Genomic DNA, 21602 nt, shown 5'->3' with positions numbered 1-21602 from the left:
TATAAATATTTAGGAAGACATATTTAAAAAGGTTAAAAAAATTATGTGTATCAGATTCTTTACCAAAGAGAGTAGGGAATGATCAAATGTATTGTTAGGACAAAGAAAAGTTAAGGATGGTTCCCAGACCAAATCATAGTTAATTACAAAGTTAACAGAGAGTCACAAGTAATATTAAAGTCTGTTTACATATTTTCAGGAGAATTCAAAATTAGAATTTCATAAAACCTCAATGTGCTATATTTATCCTCTTGATATTTATAAGCAAAGTATTTGAAAATATTTAGACAACTTGAGAATTTCATCTTTGTATTTATAAATTTTGTAATTTGGAGGTTGGAATAGATAGGAGAATATTTTAAAACAGCTTTTCTAAAATACCACTGATTGTCAAAAATGAAATTTAAATGAATGTAAAATCATGATTTCTGGGGAGGTACTTATATATTAAATACTAAAACAATTGTGCAATTAATTACAATTAAATAACTTTAAGATGAACACAATTATCACTTAAGGAATAACACAGAGATATTATGAATTTTTTAAAGTCTGGCAACAGCATTAAAATTATGAAATACATGTTTCTAAAAATCAATATATGAATGATACATCAATGTTGGTGAGTTATATGAGACAAAATATGAAAAATGCTAGTAGAAAGGTATAACTGAAGATATCAGTCTTTTTAAATACACTTTTCATGTATTATCAAGGAGACAATTTTGAACTTTGTGGTTTATTTTATTTTTGCATAATTAATTTATTCACTAAGTCAAATTAATATGTGTGAAAAAATCAGTAAAATTTATTTGGGTGAAATATCTTGAAAAATCATGTTATTGGTTATACTGACAGCTTCCATTTATAAATGTCTATGCCTGCTTTACTTTTACAACACCTGCATGTAATCTGCACTTCACCTGTTTTTTTTAACTGCTTGTGAGACATTCCCTTTTTGGGTGTTTTGTTGACACATGAAACTGTACATTCCAAACAAAGACAATATCTACCTCCAAATATTTCTTTTTGATACACATTATGCCTCAGTTAATGGCAGGTATCCTACCATAAATCAAAGATGAACTCCAGGAACTATTCTCAAATTTAGAAAAATATCTAATTTACCATGTACGTCCTGTTATATAGTGAGAGTGACATTTTCGTATCCAGGGAAATTCTAATCAACGTATAAAACTAAACTCAAATGGAATCTTAGCGAAAACCTTGCATATTTTTAAAGTAAAATTAATAAATCCTTTTTCTATTATCTATATGTCACTAATGGAGAATTGCATGGCCCAATATTTTTTTTGTAATTCTTTTGTCATATACTATTTATATATACAGACCACTCCAAAACCTACTGGTGGGAAACAACAGCTGATTTCACTTTGTTCTTGATTTAGTGTGTTAAGAATTTAGGAAGCATAAATTAGGCAGTTTTTCACTTGTGTGTCTTGAATGATTGCAGTCAGATGTCAGGTTGGTCTACAGTCATGTGAAGCCACCAACTGCTGAGCCTCTAGGGCAGCTTGCTCAGATGGCTGGCCTTCTATGCTAGCTGTTGGCTGAGAGCTCAGTTAGAGCTGGTAACTCGATTGCCTATATATAGACTCTCCCAACATGGTGGTGTAGGTTGAATTTTTATATGGAGCTGGATTTCCCAGAGCTGGTACCACTGCATAAGCAAGTGGAGACAGCATGGCCTTTTCTGATTTAGCATTAGAAGCAATGTAGCATTGATTTCACTGCCTTTTGTGGGAACAAACGACTTACATAGCAGTAAGCCAAATTGATAGACCTACCCAGCCCAGGCCTCCCTTCTCTCTGCTCTTCTAAAATGAGTCTTTCTTTCCATTCTTATTGGTGTAATTCCCCAACTCATCTCTGTTGGCTTAATACCTTTCTGTCTTTCAAGGTCTGCCTCAGCATAACAAGATTGAAACCATTCCTGATCCTATCTTTAATTCCTGGAGGCAATACCACTGTGGTTGAGCTCAGAGAAAGTAGTTCAAATGTCAGGTCTCCTAGTTATGTCTTTGGGAAGTTTATTTAATCCCCTTATTTGAAAAGCAGGAGTAATAACAGAACCTATATATTTTATAAGGTTCTTAGAAACACTGAGGAAAAGACAGTAGTGGACACTGCCTGATACATAGTAAGCAGACTACATTGGCCATTATCTAACACAGCCCATAGCATGTTAATTTTACCTATTCTTTTAATGCCATAGTCTTCCCCTGTGATAATAATTAATCGACTGATTCTCTGCCTTCTGCATTGTTTGCTCAATACCTTATCCTCAACATCTTAGTAAATATCTGTATCTTGAATATCAACTCAGAGGCTTGTTCTTTAAGCCTCGGTAATAAGAATACATGAAGAAACTTGCAAATTTTTTTCTCCATTATTTCTTATAACCTTTCCTTGTCATGGTCTTTCTTTCAGAAATTAGAAAAGAAAAATCTGGGAAGACTTCATCTGTTTCGAAGGATAAAGGTAATAGAGTAAATTTAACATAATATTGGAAATGGATGAAAATATACAAATGGGTAGATATTACATTAGTGGCATATTCTTTGCTGATGTGTGGCTCAGAATTGCACAGGTCACAGTCATAGATTTTTTTTGAAACTAACATTAATTTATTTGTTCCCCCAAATTCTGTTTACTATGCCTGAAAAGTGCTCTGATTAGGGCTGAGTTTGTGGCTTAACAATAGAGCATTCAACTAGCACTTGTAAGGTGCTGGATTCAATCCTCAGCACCACATAAGAATAGATAAATAAAATAAAAGTGTTGTGTCCAGCTATCACTAAAAAAATTATAAAGTGCTCTGATTAAAGCTAAAAGGAAAGAATTTTTCTTAAATAATAAAATTTTTATTGTTCAACATCTCTAGCAATTAAATAAATGAAAATTAAAACTACACTGAGATTTCATCTCACTCTAGTCAGAATGGCAATTATAAAGAATACAAGTAACAACAAATGTTGGCAAGGATGTGAGGGAAAAGGTATACTCATACATTGCTGGTAGAACTATAAATTGGTGCAACTACTGTGGAAAGCAGTATGGAGATTCTTCAGAAAACTTGGAATGGAACCATCATTTGATCCAGTTATCCCACTCTTCAGTATATACCAAAAGAACTTAAAATCAGCATGGTATAGTGACAGGGCAACATCAATACGTATAGCCCCTCAATTCACAAGAGGTAAGCTATGGAACCAACATACATAAGCTTCAACAGATGAATGGATAAAAAAGTGGTACATATAAACAATGTGATATATATAAACATGGTATATATAAACAATTACTATATAAATTATATATATATATATATATATATATATATATATATGGTATATATAAAAATGTGGTATATATAAACAATTACTCAGCCATAAAGAAGAATTAAATTATGGCATTAACTGGTAAGTAGATGGACTGGGGACTAAGTGAAACAAGCCAATCCCCCCAAAAAAACCAAAGGCAGAATATTCTTTCTGATATGTGAATGCTAACATACAATAAAGAGCTGGGGGAAGGGGAGAATAGAAGTTCATTGGATTAGACAAAGGGTAATGAAGGGAAAGGAAAAGAGATGAGAATAGGAAAAACAGGAGAATGAATTGGACACAATGTTCCTATGTTCATATATGAGTACATGACCAGCGTAACTCCATATCATGTGCAACCACAAGAATTGGAATTTATATTCCATTATGTATAACATGACAAACTACATTCTACTGTCTTGTATAACTAAAAAGAACATATAAAAATTTTTAAAAACATACCAAAAAAGATTTACATGTGTGTATATATACATAATAAAAATAAATATATACACATACCTTAGGAAGTAAAGGATATTAGAAACGAATTGCCTGTATGCCCTCCAGTTCTATCTTCTCTGTCCACTCATAAAACATCTATTTTGTGCATAATACCTTCCAAGTACTTGCTAATCATTGAAGAAACAAAGATGGCAAAGCTAGCAAAAGGGAGAAAGAGTGGGTCATTGCAGTTCTGAATCCCATTATTTTCAGATGTTCTTAGGCTTGTTCTGTCTGCTTTTTTCTTGTCAGGCTCCTAATTGCTATGAAAAAGCACGAAATTCTTACATGAATTTTGTTAACTTTAATCTCCTAATGAACCAGATGCCTTTATTTCCTGCCCATCCATATTCCAATCTTATTAATAATGTTCACGTAAAACATCAGGGTTTCTCTATTACAGCTTCCCTTGAAGCCCTTACTACTGAACTAATAAGTGTAAAATATTTATAATTTATTCTATAAAATACATATTTATTTATTAACTGAAATGCCCCCTATTTTAGCATGAAGATTTGGTGTATTCATCTTCTTTTTTATGTGGACTGATGAATGCCACATTTAATAATTGTTTACTCTGCCTCTAATATGTAGTAATCAATTCAGACATGATTAAAGGCATAGGAAGAATTTACAGTACTGATAAAATAATTACTTAAAATATAAGAATCATAGCATGGAAATACTGGGTGCTATGAGAAGGTGAAATATCAGATCCCAAACTAGTCTGAAGGATCAGGGAAGAGCTTCCTGAAGAAGTTCTGTGAATTCAGGTGAGGAGGCTTAAGAGCTCAGCAGGCAAAGGCCAGAGCTTTATTGGGAAGCACTGGGCCTCTGCTTGGTGGCAGGTACATTGTTGTATACATCTTGTATTTTATTTTAGCAAAAATGTGCTTACTACCTCATTTTTTTAGAAGAATCTGAAGTGTACATAATATGCGTTATCCAGTATCACACCGAGGAAGAGGCAAAGTCACAAAGTCCAGATTGTCCTGTTTGAAAGTCTATCTTTTCATTTGAACACTGGTATGCTTCCTTCTTAGAATAGAGTTCTCATATTTATATGTTTCAAAGTACCTTTGCTTTGAATGTAGACCTTATTATATAAACTTAAAAATATATATGACATGGGAACATTGGTTTTGCAGTATAGGAAAAAAAAGGTTTTTGTCTTTGGACTATGGGATTGATTCTATTTCATTACCACAGCCATGCTTTTGGAATGTAATTGGATTAGCTAGAAACTAAACGTATTTTTCTCTATTGATTATCTACAGTTTGGGAAAGACCCCTTTCTATCTCCCACTCTCCTTTTATCTGAAAAGTAATAAAAACAGTGCCCTTGGTTGTGTGTGAGCTAAAGATATTATTGAAATATACTACCAGCAATCCACATTTGTGTGTGTGTGTGTGTGTGTGTGTGTGTGTGTGCGCGCGCGCGCATATGTCTTTCTACATGGAACGAAAAATTTCAGTTTACAAAATTTGAACCTTTCCTCCTCCATTGTACTATGTAGTATTTCATTGTGGTCTGCAGCTGAGGAGCAGCTGAGTGGACCATACCATACTGTTGACTATGAAAGCAGCTAGAAAGAAAGGCTGAAGCTGACCTCCAAAGCTACTCTCAGTAAATAATAATTTCCAAACATTTAAACTACCCTTTAAACACTTCACTTGCACCACACACAAAACTTTTTGGAAAGGTTAGTCATAAAAATTTATCCTGGAAAACAATCTGGGGCAGTTAAACCTATATTGACTACTTCACTAAGTAGGCTTCTGTAATTTTTATTATTGTTGTTACTGTTATTAATGTACAGTTACAGACAATTTCCTAGTGAACAATTTTCTTCAAATTAAAGTTGTATACTCTTTGTAAAATGTCTTAAAATCATTAAAAATTGTACACAGGGGGGTGGGGATGTGGCTGAAGTGGTGGTGTGCTCGCCTAGCATGCTTGAGGCACTGGGTTTGATTCTCAGCATCACATAGAAACAAAATATATTGTGTTCACCTAAAACTACAAAAATAAATTTTTAAAAAAAAATTTACACAAAAATTAATCATGTATATAAATATGATTACTGATTTTAATTGATGTAAAATATACCTCTTTTTTTCCCAAGCTTCATTCATTTACTAAAATGTGCTTATAATAGATGAGTTGAATATTGTTTTAGAGAATAATTTTATTGCTATCTTTTATCCTGAATAAAAGTTATCATTATGGAACATCAAAGAAGAAATCTGTGATGCGACCTGTAAGATTTAGAGACCTTAGAAGCCGTGGTGGCTTTACTGTTTCTGAAGAGTCCCTTTGAAGCCTGCTGCTGAGCTGTGGCAGGATCAGAATGCACCAATTTCACTTGCAAAATATCTACTTATTTCATTGCAGTAATTATGTTTTGTGAATTATTTCTATTAAGCAGAGAAGAGGTGTCTTTCATTTACTAGTCTCTTGTAGAGCTTCCTGCATGCACACATCTAAATTCATGCTGAAATAATGGTAAAATTCTAAACCCAGCACTATTACAGAAAAATCACCTGGGACCACATTTATTGGGGATGACATGTCCGTGAATACATTAGGCTTTTAGAGACCATCAGAAAAATTGGGTTTTATTTAAGGAGTTACAGAGAAGTCTGAGTAGGATTGCTCCAAAGAAACAGATCAGAACAAAGACCAGTGTTGCTGATTTGCTGCTGGCTCAGCTTTTGACTTGCCTTGACTATTGGGCTCACCTGACCCTCTCAGCAGCTCCATACTGCTGCAGGGGTAGAGCCCTGCTTATGTGGCTTACACCACCTGGAAATCATAAAACTCTGTTAGTGCCTCTTATTGGTCATCTTCTTTGGAGTATCCATTCCTTTCCCATTCCCACTTACTTTTACCACCTGGTCTGATTGACCTGATGATGGAAGATCCATCTAGACAACAAGGATTGGCAAACTATGTCCAAACAAGGTAACAAAGAGATTAATGAATTTGTTCTTCTCAGATAATGTAATAAGAATGCTTTTAGGTTTTGCTGTTTTATTAACAGTATGCTGGGAACTCTGAATGGTGGACTATCTTTATGAACCTGACCTGTATCCATAAGCATCTAAAGCCACAGGATTTCAGTGGAGCCTATCTTTCTTTGTATGGTGGTGCTCAGGATCAGGCAAGTGATTATCTCCTGAGGGCTATTTAATCATCAGTAAGACTTTTCTTGGCTATTCCCTTTCATCAAACCAATGTTACACTTAAAATTAGGATAGGTTGTCTGAGGATTTCAAAAGTGAGCACCCAAAATGCTACACTTCATCATGGACATTCACCCAATTCACTGCTCCATTCACCTCTGAAAGTAGCAGCAGCAATGGCAAATTTGACACTTTTTTCTATTCCTTGTTATTCTTTTCTCTATCACAGCCTCCTTGCTCAGATAATTTTGACAGAGTTCTTGCTTATAGCACAGCATCATTAAGCACTTTCTTTTTTTACAAATTATCCTGTGGGCTCTTGGGCAAATGCAAAGAAACTATCATATATGTAAAAAAAAAAACACTCTTTTTTCCTGACAAATAAGACAAATGAGTTGAAAAACAGTTTAAGAGCTGACCAAACCAATTCATCTCTTTTTCTTAATACAGAAGTTAAGTTTCTAGATAATACTCTCAGTCTTAGGGGAGTTAGAGACTGCTCAGGCAAGCCTGAAAACTCCTAAATCAAGTCAAAATGCACTGAGATCAAAAGAAGAAAACTGAAAATAAATGATCTGCAGAAATGACCCAGCCTGGAATCATCTTGCCATTAGCAGACATGGAAACAGAAATCCCTTATATTTTCTGGGAACTTTCTCCAGAGTGTAAGATGATGAGTTTACTATGTTTGAATAGCCTATGAAAGTATCCTGTTATTCCACCCCTTCCTTTCTGTGCTAAAACCAAAGTCATCCTGGGGACCCTCTGCTTGCATGCATTGTATAAATACTTTAATACCATACAAGCATGTACACTCAACTACTTAAATCTGTTTGCTGAATCTGGAATTTTGAGACTCCAGGCCACCCCCTTGGGAATCTGTCCCTACCACCACTTCTTATTAATTATTTTTGCTTAGCTAGGATGTGCAAGCACAGTCAATTACCCCATCAGCTTGAAATGTATTAAATGAAAAAGTCCAAGTGTGTTTGTTCAATTCATGGTTCTTGGTTTCCTCTTCACATGCTGAAATATAGAAACAAATGGTACTATTTGTATCAACTCCACCAATAGCAACATGGACATCGCTTTGCCACCAGAGCCTTTTTCAAAAATTCTACATGTGTTGTTGGTATCTAAGTTGTTGCTTATTCTCCAAGCAGCTCTTGTTTTGAAGGAAACATCTTTTGGTTAAAATTTGATTTTGAGTTGACACATAATAATTATATATATTTATGGTATACAATGTGATTTTTTGATTATGTTTACAATGTGAAAACATAGAATTAGACTAGCAAATCCACCACCTCACTATTCTGTACAATGGATCACTAATGCTTATTTCTCCTAATTGAGGCTTCATACCTTTTGGTCAACATTCCCCTGGTACCCATCCATTCCTGTCCCTCAGTCTTAGATATCCATCATTTTACTCTCTATTTGAATGTGTGTGTGTGTGTGTGTGTGTGTGTGTGTGTGTGTGTGTATGTGTGTATCACATTAAAGTGAGATAAGGTATTTGTCTTCCTATAGTTGGCTTTTTTCACTTTGCATAATAACTCTAAACCAATTCTTTTTTATTTTTTACTGGTTCTTTTTAGTTACACATGATAGTAGGATCCATTTTGATATAATTATGCAAGCATCGAATATCTTGTTCTAATTCAGACCCTAGTATGTCTCCTTCCCCTTCCCTCTACCTATCCCTTTCTCCCTTTCCTTTATTGATCTTTCTTCCATTTACTTGTAATTATTTTTTTAATTAATAACTGGTGGATGTTCATTTCTAATGATGAGATTCACTGTGGTAACATTTATACATGTACATAGGAAAGTTATATCAGATTCATTCCATTGTCTTTCCTTTTCCCACCCCCTCCTTTCCCTTTATTCCCTATTGTCTACTGAACTTCTATCCCTTTACCTCCCCCTCTCCGATACCTTGTTGTGGGTTAGCATCTACCTATCAGAAAAAAAAATGACTTTTTTTTTGGGGGGATTAGCTTTTCAATTAGCATGATAGTATTCAGATCCATTCATTTATTATCAAATATACTAAAACTATCTGTTGAAAGGCATCTAGTTTGGGTCCATAGCTTAGCAATTGTAAATTGTGCTGCTATAAATTTTGACCCAGTTATCTCATTCCTCAGTATGTATCCAAAGCATTTAAACTCATTCTTAACACATCCTTAGCCACCTACACTTAATAATTCTAAATGATTGGTAGAGTACATTTCTGTTTACAATCTTTACCATAATAATCTCTTCATTCCAAACTACAAAATGGGAAGGTAAAAAGGGATATTTTTCCCTTCCCATCTCATTGAAATTTATTTAGTCTACAAAGTAGATATTGAACATTAATGTTGTAGAGGAAGCAGAAAACAGGTCTTCTCTTTTTGGTAGACTGTTGGTGAGCTATGATGATATTAAAGAAATTGTTTGGATGTATGTTGGAATTCATAATATGGTAGTGATTGCACTGTACTGAAGCTAGTAGAATAAAGTTTTATTTGACTTATTTCAACTATGGACTACAGTTTTAAGTATTTGGGAGTTTCAAGATAAAAATTGCTTTCTTAATGAAATTATCTCTCAATTTTTATTTTAGCTTCTTTTCCCTCAACCAACTATCATTCATTTTATTTAAAAAAAATTAAATTTGTTCTAATTAGTTACATATGATAGAAGAATGCATTTTGACACATTGTAAACAAATGGAACACAACTTCTTATTCCCCTGGTTGTACATGATGCAGAGTCACACCAGTAGTGTAACCATACATGTATATAGGGTAATAATGTCCTTCTCAATCTACCCCATGGCACCAGCTCTTCCCCAATCCATTCTGCAGGCTTCAAAGTTCCTTCAGTCTTCCCTACTTCCTCCCCCAACAATGGATCACTATCTGCTTATCCTAGGAAACATTAGGCCTTTGGTTTTTTGGGTAGTTTCAATCTTGAACAATTTGATTTGAGTCTGAAGATTGTAACAGTACAGTTACATAATGTATGTGGTTTTTCCATTGGATTGTTTATTTTATTGGAAAAGCATACTATGAAACAGACAAACAGAGTCAGCACTGAAATAGTTTGGGAGACTTCTCGATGCTGAAATTATGTATTTTCTAAGATTATAAATAAGTTCCTAGCCATTCAAATGCTCACCATCTTAAAAGAATGAGGACATTATAACTTATTAGACAATTTAAGTTTAAATACAGATGATCTGAGGAGAGCTACTTGTATTCTGTACAGTTGTTTCTTTGTCTCTAATAAAAATAATTTTTGGATAAAAGTATCATATTATTTCTACATAGATTTTGCTTTACTGATAGTTCATTGTCTCCATTATACCTGTGTTCTTACATCTTTTTATTGTGACTTTAAATAATGGTTCAATGTTTCTTTTCAGAGATTATTACAGGGAAAGAAGTGAAGGTCCCAGCTACCCAAAAGGAAAAAGGTAATGTGGCATAATGAGATGTAAAACCACCTTGGTCTGCCCATGGTATATTAAGCTATTGGCAACACAGTAATATATTATTTCTTTTCTCTGGTTTTCAAAACAAGAGTCTTCATTTGCTGTCATGTTTTTAAAGGAAGGGAAAAGTACTTATTCCCCATCATCAAATTCTAAATTGTACAATGAAATAGCAAAGAAAGAATAGCTCTGTCAGAAATACTGAACTTTGAAAAATTACATGTTATTTTGATTCCACAATCCCATAGTAGATGGGGAAATATACATTCTGTAAATATCAAAAGAAGAATCAATAGCCTATAGAAAGCAAATATTTAGGATAAAATGAAATACTTAACATTTCTCTATGAAAGGTTGCTATTTTCTAAGTTCAGATACAATAGAATTGCAAACAAAATATGTAGGTAGGAGATATTGGTAGATAAGATGATTAATCCCCTTTCTCATTTTATGGATAAAGAAATCCAATTGGTCTAGAAACTTTTAAAAGTTATTATAGTAGGTAGCAGAGCCTGCCTCAGAACTAGTTTCCCAAATCAAGCTCTGTATCCATTCTGTTGGGGCATACTGCACCTCTAGTCTTAACACTGTGGTAAGCTTGAAGAAAGGTGGATTCTAACATTCCCTGCATCCAGTTAGGCCTCCTGAAACATAAGTAAACATGCTAAAACTCCACCATAATACGTTTAGTTTTTAGCTAATCCAATTACATTCCAAAAGCATGGCATTTTGCTCAGAGCTGTTGATTACTTCTTGGTGTCAGAATAAACATCAGAAAGTTTCCATTATGCCCATATTAGTAAATTGTTGAAACCAGAGAAACCATGAACTATACCTACCATCCTGAATGTTAGAAATAGCCTGTTTCTACCTTTACCCGAGCAAAATGATCCAGAGAAGTAATTGACCAATGTAGAAGGACTTCACAGTAAAAATTTTAGGCCACTGCCACTTTTCATTTTTCCCCTAAAAGAAACAAACTTCTGGTGTACTTCCATAAGTATATGTTAGAGCTGTGAAAATGTGGAGAGCAGCAGGAAGGGAATGCTGACAGAAGAATCAGTGGGAGAAATGAAGGATGCATGGAGAGCCCCCATTAGTAAGTGTGGCAATGTATAAACCATACCCTGAAGTCACAGTCCTTTTAAATTTTGCAATTAATTTTAAATTAAATAAAATTGTTATTTATGAAATGTAAGAACACAGCACATTTTTTTTTCTTTGTCTATGTATGTACTTGGTATTTTCTAAAGTATTTAAAGTTGTATAGCTCCAAATGCATTTTTGCTTCCTTTTAGAAATGTATTATCATGCCTAAATTTTTTTTGTCTTTCAACCCCTACAGTTGGAATTCTTTTGGTGTGATACATAATTTTTCTATTTAAGGAATAATTAGGAAAAATTAAACTTTTTCCATATGTACATTATGTTTTCAGTAGACAGTTAAAAAATTGCTGTGTTTTGTAGTTCAAGGGATGAATTGTGATGTCTAAGGAAATTATACTGGATCCTAATTGCTAAATTATTTTAGCAATTTAAACAGACTTTAGAGTTTTTTTTCTATGATCTTACTATCAATTGCCTTGGGCATTTATATAACAATCTAAATTGAAATGGTCTTATGTCATTAAGTGATTGAATCTCATGATGATTCTATATTTCCTTGCCAATCTAAGGCAAAAACACATCAAATGAACAGTTAGAAATATTGTACATCTCCATATTTTTATTAAGGGAGTTTAGTTTTTGTTCACATCAGTCTTCAATCACAGGAAATGTCTGCTGAAGGATCATTTGTCTTTTCTCCTTCCTTTTCAGACATCTTCTTTCAGTAACTCCATAATAGTCAGTCTAACCCAGCAAGTTTATTACCAGAGAAAACAAACATTGAGGAGAGCCACATACACATATTGAAGAAGATGCACTTTGAAGTTTAAGGCTCCTTTGTATAAAAATCACTTAAATGCAATCACCAGAATTGTTATTTTAAATTCCATTCCACTTATTATTGTTATTATTATTATTTTAGAAATTGAGCCTTCAAATTACCCTGAGGATATTCATTTTATTTTCCTATTTAGAGCAACAACCGTTTTCCCCTAATATGTGCTAAAATATTAATGGGGCTTTGAAATTTCATGCATTAAATTTCTTCTTTTTATCCAGCAACCAGCCAGAATTGAAACCTAAAGTGCTGAATGTGAATGACAGTATGTGGACATGTTATAAGTCAAATGTGATCATGACATGCAAAGTGACTTTCATTTTCACCTGTGATAGGTTGTATCCTGTTGGACTTTCTGTCTGTGATCAATGTCATCTTGCACAAAACAGAACAGTTGCATTTCAAATTAATCTTCACTAACAGGAATCACATTTAAAAAAAATATTGGGTTAAGAGTTAATTACTTCTTTTAGTAAGTGGAGTTCTTCAATAGGCTTTATGGAATTTCCACTAAAGAAGCATCAGACATAATATGAGAATATCATGCACACTCTTAAACCTGGTTATGCATTAACCAGATTTTGAATTAAAATAAAAAATATTGTTGAGGACACAGCAACAGAGATTATGTGTGGAGGCATGGAATCTGGTTTTTAAAGCCTTGTTTTCCAAAAAAAAATGGAAGTACATACGCAGGCTAAGATTTCTTCTATGGTCATTAAAATAAAAGATAAAATGTAGATGGGTTAAAAAAAAAAGACTGTCATGTGCAAGCAAGAAGAAAAAAATAATTGAATGAAAAACAAATTAGAAAGGTAGTGAGCCAGTCTGAAACTGCATGGTACAACAAAATTGCTGACAGTAGTGGTGCTCCAATATAGTTAAAGCAATAATGTATATTGGAATAACCAGGGATTTTAATTAAATCTCACTGCACTTCACCAGGTTCAGAAGTAAAATCCTTCCTCCCCCAGTTGCTGCTAGCATCTCTCTGGGATTGCAGTTTAAAGGAATTGCAGACCCAGGAAAATGAAGGAAATAGACTCAGCTCTCATTTGGACCTGAGACAAGTCACCTGCTGGAAGAGACTTATTCAGGAAAATTCCTACTAACACTGTGGGGCAGAGGTCTCGTGTCTTCAGAATAAATATTGGAAGGGAGGCCCAGCATAAGACTGAGGTTATTGGCAGGAACCATATAACCATAATTCAAAGAAAAAAAATGAAGAAAGGAAGGGAAAAAAAACACAGTAGCAATAATAATACAAATCTCAGGTTGAAATACAACCCCAAATTCCAAATCATAGTAAAAAATGATTGGTGTTGGTTGGAGTCCTGTTGTCATTTGAGGCAGACTCTGCTGTCTTCATTTCAGGCCTTCTGTGTTCTACCTCTGCCTTGAGATTACAGTCAGGCCCCAAAAGAATGGAGGATGAGGGCATGTGTTACTTGTGGCAATGTCAGACCCATTGCCATGCTATTGGGGAAGTCTTAGGTTCTTGGTGCACTTAACTGCAAGAGATTCCAGGTGTGAGTAACTAATAAAATGGACCATGTTGGGTAGTTTATTCTTTTTGCTGTGTATAAATCACTCTGTAAGTCTGAAGCTGATTATAAGAGTATGAAGAAAATATGAAATTGTGTAGATCAACATATTAATTCAGTTTATGGGAGGAGTAAAAATGAAAACTGTATACAAACATTAAAGAAAAAATGCGTTTAGACTATATAACCTCAGAACCAATTTGCTTGAATATGTGTAACATGATCACATACATATATTTAAATAACATTAAAGATATACTCCTCTATATAAATAAGTTCTTCAAAATAATAATTAGGCCAGGAATTATATAGAGAAATTAACAAAATTCCCCCAATTGAGGGATTTTTAATATACTGCATCATAAAATAATAAGTAGAAAAATGTTAGTAAATTTTTTAAAAAAATAATAATTACTGAAATGTACAAATCTCAAACAGAATTGACACAGAAGATATTAAAAGTGGGGGGGGGGTTGGAGGGAAAAGGACTAGAAACAGATTGGGAGGGAGGGAGAAAGAGAGAGAGAGAGAGAGAGAGAGACACTAAGAAATAGAAAAAATGTAGCACTTTGCAGATAAAGTATAAATTTTTAAATCATAGGTGAATATAAAACTAAAATTTTGTAAATGTGTTTAAAATTTAGATGAAATGGAAATTTCTAAAATATTTTAAATGACCAAAATTTACCAAAAACAAAGACAATTTGAATGAACCAGAAATTACTACCCTCAAAATGACACTAAGTGGCTTTATAGACAGCTTTTTATATATTGGAAAAATGATTTCAGATATCATAATAAGAAAGAAATTTTCTGAAGTTGTTATATGATAATAACCCAATCATGATCTCAAAGGAAAATTTCACCAGACTCTATTAAACATGCAAGGAAGACTTTACTCAATAGCACTGCAATACAGAAAAAGATTAGTATGTTAGGAAATATATGCTGAACACACCTCCATTGAAACAAAAGACCAGAGTTTTTCAGCATGTGTGTGTTCCTAGAGAAAAAGTAACACAGGATTTTAAGGAGATGGCTGATGAGTGTGATCAGGCTACCCTTGCTTGCTAATTGGCATTTACCCAAGTTAAGCTTCTACGTCCCCCATGAGGTAGGAGGACTATGTATATAAATAATTTTGTGTAACCTGGGAAGGAAGATTATCATACTTAGAATTCAGCATCATGAACTTGATAATATCTTATAAGGTGGAAATGCAATTCAATGTTACTTCAATGTTGTAGAAAGGTTCAATTAAAATGAGATAGGATGCTGAAATAAAATAAAACATTGAGATGGGATGGTGGAATAAGTCAAGATAAAGCTATAAGATCATAATTCTGGTTTACAACAAGCTGAGTTTGAGGCACATTTAGGACATTCAAGTAGGCACGTGGAGTTGGCATCTGGTTATTTTAGTGTGGGGTTCATAATGCAGATTAGGATTGGAGAAATACTTGTGTGACATAATGTCCTATATATTAAATTTGAAGATGTGGGCATACAAAGAGCAAAGGATGGGCAGAGCAAAGTTCCAAGTAATGTTAGTGAATAATAAATATAAGATTAAAGTTTGCAAAGCTGAGGATATTAGCATGAAAGCAACCAGACAACTTTAGGGGTAAAGCTAGCAATGTCTGCCAGATTTTTATTTCTTGAAAGATTTTATGTTATGCATGTTCAGTTGTTATTGGTTTTATTCTTACCACAACTTTCCTGATGGTTCGTTCCATAAACAATATTTTAATACTGATTTATCCAGATACAAATGTATAGGGAAAAGCACAATGGTTTGTTGAAGAATACGTATTGTGTATCTGCTTTTATGAAAAAGAATCGGAGTTCATTTCAGAGATTTATCCCATAGAGAACCTTCCGGAATATGCTAATTCAATAGATGTCAGTTTATACTTACCCAGTATTCTCAAACTGCTACATCTGGTGACCACAAATATTATAATGCCCAATGATTAAAATAATAAAAAGATTGTGTGTCTGTGAAAAAGTTCTAGTTTAACATTATTTAAAGTACTGATTTGGTTTAAACTTTTACTATGGGGATTTATTTTATCACATAATTAATACTCATAATAAGAAAGCTCAATTAACCTATATGTTTGACTCACCATTCTGAATTTCTAAAATTTTTCTATAATACTGAAGATCATAATCTTTATTCATAATATTGTCATTTTTTGAATAAATATCGACTAGCTGTAATATAAAAACCTAATAATTGGTCTACAATATTGAGTGTAATAATCCACATTAATATTTTTATTTTTGTGTACTTTGTGCCTGATTTCTGATTTAATTTGTTAGCATTATGTAATTCAGCTTTGAATTATTTAAGGAGAAAATATCATGACTATCATGTTAACAGTACAGAAATTGATACACAGGATTAAATGGTTATCAAATATTTCTACTCTGGATTAGCTATTTGGTATTAGATTTCAAAGTCACTAAATTCTATCCCTCTTTTCAGTGTTGAAATATATTAGTAAATGTTAACCACACAGTCAATATTTTTTTCATAATAATTTTATTGTATTTACTAAGAATGGGGAAAGTTACAGATGATTTGTTTTTGATTGAAAAAAAAAAAAAGAAGACCTATCAGGATTCTAAAGCATAAAATGTCAGTATAGGACTTTACAAGTTCATTATTATTCATTTTCTTAATGATTATTTAAAAAATATTTAGTTTTACTTGTAGTTGAACACAGTGCCTTTATTTTATTTATTTATTTATTTTATGTGGCACTGAAGATTGAACCCAGGGCCTCACACATGCTAGGCGGACACTTTACCACTGAGCCACAACCTCAGCCTCTGAATAATTATTAAGATGAAAATTATATCTGTTACAGAAGAACTGCCCCACACTGAGCAGCAACTTACAGCCTAACACTTTTCTCAATATGCTTATCATGCCAAGATGGTAGATGCAATGAGGTTATATGTTGGTAAGAAAAGTCATTTAATGTGCCAGAATTTGTTCTATAACCATTGTCTTTACAAAAGAAATTTATGAAAGCACTTCAAATCATTATTTCTTTCTTCCAAATAGTTAAATATAACCATGATGTGTATACTACTACATGTATATGAAATATATTTGTATTGTATATGTCATATATATATATATATATATATATATATATATATATATATATATAAAATTAGAAGTTTAAAGTACAGTATTTTCTCCTTCTATTCTTTCAATTTAAGCCCTCATTAAAAGCAGCAGAGTAGGATTAGAGTGGTTCAATCTCACTCTGCAAATCTACTTTTCTTATCACTCCATTATGCTTCTGTCCCTGAGAGAAAAAAATCTTAAGTGTAAGAATAATTCTTTTCATTTTCCCATTCATTTCAAAATTTTGAATTGTCTTATATTTCATATAAGATCATCCATAATTTTTTACATATTTAAACCAGATAAAGGATGATCCATATTTAAACCTAAGACTTTTCATTAACTTAATTGATTATTCTTGCTTCAAGTTTAGAAAATCAATGTTGGTACTCAGAGAAACAAGAGAGAATCTAGTTAGTGACTTTCCCTTGAAAAAACAATGAGTGTCTGCTTGTTTACATGTGCAAGATTATTGCAAGCGTGCTGGACCCATGAATTGTTTAATGTCAATTGGCTCATTAGTTGAAATATATCCAATGAGTTATCTTGCCATCTTCAAATAACATCATAAGGCTTGTTCTGACTGACAGTTCTTTGTGTGACCTACAATGTGTGCAGCCATCTCCAATTATATCGTACCTATTTAAATGCATACACTTCATACTGGGAAGCTTCAGGGAAGGAAAGAATAATGAGGCTATACATAAGTAGGCATAAAAGAAAGAACAGATAAAGGCAGAGTGACACTGTCAGAAATGTGGTAAATTGCATTTAGCATACACAAAAGACACAGAATCATGAAGATGAAATGATGACAGAATGAGGCAGGAACAATATATGCATTTACTCTGTGCTGAAAAGAGACAATGCCCTCTGGCCTATTTTGTGTTTTTAGTGTCCACTCAGCAAACTTTTTTTTTTTCAGCATCAAATTCCTATGGGAATCTTGCCAAGGAAAGGACTGCAGAATCAGGCATAGAATATTGAATCATACACTAAGTGCAGGCACTGTGAACTAGAGCCAGTTTAGAACCATACCTGTGGAAATATGGAATTTATTTTTTGACATAATAGTGATGAGGGGTGTGTGTGTGTGTGTGTGTGTGTGTGTGTGTGTGTGTGTGAGCGAGAGAGAGAGAGAGAGAGAGAGAGAGAGAGAGAGAGAGAAACGTGTAAGGGACGGTTTGTGTGTCTTCATCTATGTTTTAGAAAAATTGTTGTGTTGAATAGATTGGGACCCTAGCTTCAAGTTTTAAATAACTAACTATAAACTAATGAATTCACTTGGCCATTATGGATCATTTCAAGTGAATGTACCAAATTAAATATGAAAATACTGAAGACAGTGCACAGCAGTATTCAATGTCTGGTGATCATTTCTAACATGCTCTCCCAACCATGGAATGGTTTTATTCAGTGGGACAGGGAATTCCACTTCTTATTGTGGTATAAACAAGCTAAATGGGAAGCATAAATTTTTAATTTCTTGTCATTCTGAAATAAAATCTTAAATTCTTTTATATCCATAACAATTTTTGAGTGTGGGTGTAACATTCTGGGAACATTCCAGGCACTGAGGCTGCAAAGAGGAATGATACAAAATCTCCATGTACAAAGATCACACAAGACAGTGAAAGAAAATAAAATGCATCAAAATATCATCCAAACAATGGATATCTGTAATTTAGATGTTAGTACATGAATGCTGAGAAAGTGTTTGTTAAATTATTCATCTAATCTTAACCACAAGTACATGAGATGATTATAATTATTTCCATTTCATAAGGTGAGCAAATTTAAATTTAGAGAAGTTTCAGAGGTCATGCATTAGATCACTTGGTTAATAAAGAAAGTTATTTTCAAATGGAAGGATTATTACTCGGTTGTTTTATCCATTTTTTTCTTTCACTGCAGTGCAAACATTATTTCTGCAATTCCTTGATGTGGATGAGGTTGTGAAATAACTTGACAAGACTACCACCTTATCTCTATGTTATGCATGGAGTACTCTAATTCATGATGGACAACACTGCTTTTGAAACACAGGGAAATAGGAGCACAGAGGATGTAAACAGTGTCAATTTCTGGACACAGTTACAAAGAAGAAGGAAAACGTTAAATTGAGCAGTCACTAGAATACTGAGTAAGAGACATAGCTATGATGAAAAATTATGTATCAGATATCAGGTGTTGGCTTCCTGTGCATGATTTTGTTCAAACTTGGAGCATGTTCTTCTTTGAGAAGCTTATGAACTGAAAAAATTCTGAATCAAACTCAAAGCCAGTCACATCTTAACTTCCTTGTGGTTTTATTCATGAGGACAACAAAGTAATAAGACCACAGCAGACAAACTCAAATTCTCTCTATTATAGCACAGTGAGTCTGGGCAAAACAGCCATTATTCTTAAGATATATTTAGGAAACTACATGAGTTCAGTAATGGCTATCCAAAATCAGAAATACTGAAATCACTGTAGTGACAGTAGTTCTACATTCCATTCAATAAGGACTCTGACAGCAGACAGAGTGAGGAAGGGGGTATGTGCATTCATTCTGTGTTGTAGTAGTTGTAGTGATAGTAGTAGCTATAGTAGCAGGTTTTCATCAAAAAGGCAAAATGTTATTATTATTATTATTATTATTGTTATTATTGATTTAAAAAAAACTAAATGGCAGCATAATGCATTAAAATTTTTATTATATATATGCAGCACAATTTTTTTCATATCTCTGGTTGTATATGAAATATGTTGACACAAATTTGTATCTTCATACATGTACTTTGGATAATGATTTCTATCATATTCCACCATCCTTGCTAATCCCTTGCCCGCTCTGTTTCCATCCCACCCCTCTGCCCCATCTATAATTAATCTATTCTTCCCATGTTCCCCCTCCTTACCCCACTATGAGTCAGCCTCCTTATATCAGAGAAAACTTCAGCATTTGTTGTTGTTTTTTTTTTTGGGGGGGGGATTGGCTAACTTCACTTAGCATTATCTTCTCCAATACCATCCATTTACCTGCACATGCCATGATTTTGTTCTCATTTATTGCTGAGTAAAATTCCATTGTGTATACATGCCACATTTTTTAATCCATTTATTCACTGAAGGGCATCTAGTTTGGCTCAACAGTTTTGCTATTGTGAATTGTGCTGCTATAAACATTGGTGTGGCTGTGTCCCTGTAGTATGCTGTTTTTACGTCTTTGGGGTATAGACCAAGGAGAGAGATAGCTGGGTCAAATGGTGGTTCCATTCCCAGTTTCAAAGGAATCTCCATACTGCTTTCCATATTGGCTGTACCAATTTGTGGTCCCACTACCAGTGTATGAGTGTACCATTTTCCCCACATCCTTACCAACAATTAATTGTTGTTTGTCTTCATAATAGCTGCCTTCTGAATAGAGTGAGATGATATCTTAGAGTAGTTTTGATTTGCATTTCTCTAATTGCTAGAGATGATGAACATTTTTCATATATTTGTTGACTCATTGTATATTCTCTTCTGAAGAGTGTGTGTTTATGTCCTTGGACCATTTATTGATTGGGGTTACTCACATGATGTGCAAGCCATATATTTACAATATAACTTCAATTTATTAATATATTTTATTTAAAATTATGTTAGGAAAGTATAAGAAAAACAATTTAAAATATCAAGAACGTGGGGCTGGGTTTCTGGCTCAGCAGTAGAGCACGTTCGAGGCCCTGGGTTTGATCCTCAGCACCATATAAATATAAATAAATAAAATAAATATATTGTGTCCAACTACAACTAAAAAAAATTTTTTTAAATGTCAACAACATGACTAATATGCTCAATTTACTTTGTACCTGGCATTGGGCTAAAAACTTCCCATGCAGTGTTCCTTTGATTTTCACAGCGATCTTTTTATTAAGATGAGAAAGGAAACTCTGAGATTGCCTTACCCAGGGCACACAGTTATCCTACAGCTGGCAGGACTCATCTGGCGGGGTGACTAGATTCTTGTCCTCTTCCATCATGCTTTCCAGACTCTCTCAGATTAAAACTCAAAGGTGATTGAAAAGGGATAACTGTGCTAATAATGTTCCTTTGAATATTTTATATGAAGAGGTTCTGTGACTTGCTTTTTAGTAGAAAAAATTTCCATGATATTGAATAATAGTAATAATTCAGGAGTGTGTGCGATAGCTATCAATTTTCTATCAATGCTGAGTCTTTCTATTTATTGTTACCAGATCAATTTAGGAGTCATATTAATATAATTGGTGATTTAATGACTGGATCAAAAAAATAGTTTTATAGCTAGACAGCTAGTTTGTCTACAGAATAAAATCTAGATAATATAATTTGCCTATATGAAAGAGAATGTGGTTTCCTACATAGTTTTTATGTATGAAATGTTTTAAAGCTTTTAACTCTATTAATAGCAACAGTAGGTATGGCAGTGTGCTTCAGA

At 33.5% G+C, this 21602-nt stretch overlaps 1 protein-coding gene across 7 annotated transcripts in view; it reads left to right on the top strand.

Moving 5' to 3' along the window:
- Positions 1 to 21602, top strand: part of TRDN (triadin) — a 400855-nt gene that overhangs the window by 290253 nt on the left and 89000 nt on the right. For all 7 annotated transcript variants that reach the window (XM_081295982.1, XM_081295978.1, XM_081295980.1 and 4 more), the window contains 2 exons: positions 2452 to 2502; positions 10453 to 10503. In XM_081295982.1, the coding sequence (XP_081152108.1) occupies positions 2452 to 2502; positions 10453 to 10503 (102 nt within the window). The remainder of the gene's footprint in view (positions 1 to 2451; positions 2503 to 10452; positions 10504 to 21602) is intronic.

Source organism: Spermophilus citellus, assembly GCF_964194105.1.
Source record: "Spermophilus citellus genome assembly, chromosome: 5".
NCBI classification, from domain to species: domain Eukaryota; kingdom Metazoa; phylum Chordata; class Mammalia; order Rodentia; family Sciuridae; genus Spermophilus; species Spermophilus citellus.
Note: the sequence above shows the minus strand (reverse complement) of the source record. Positions and strands in the feature narration are given on the sequence as shown.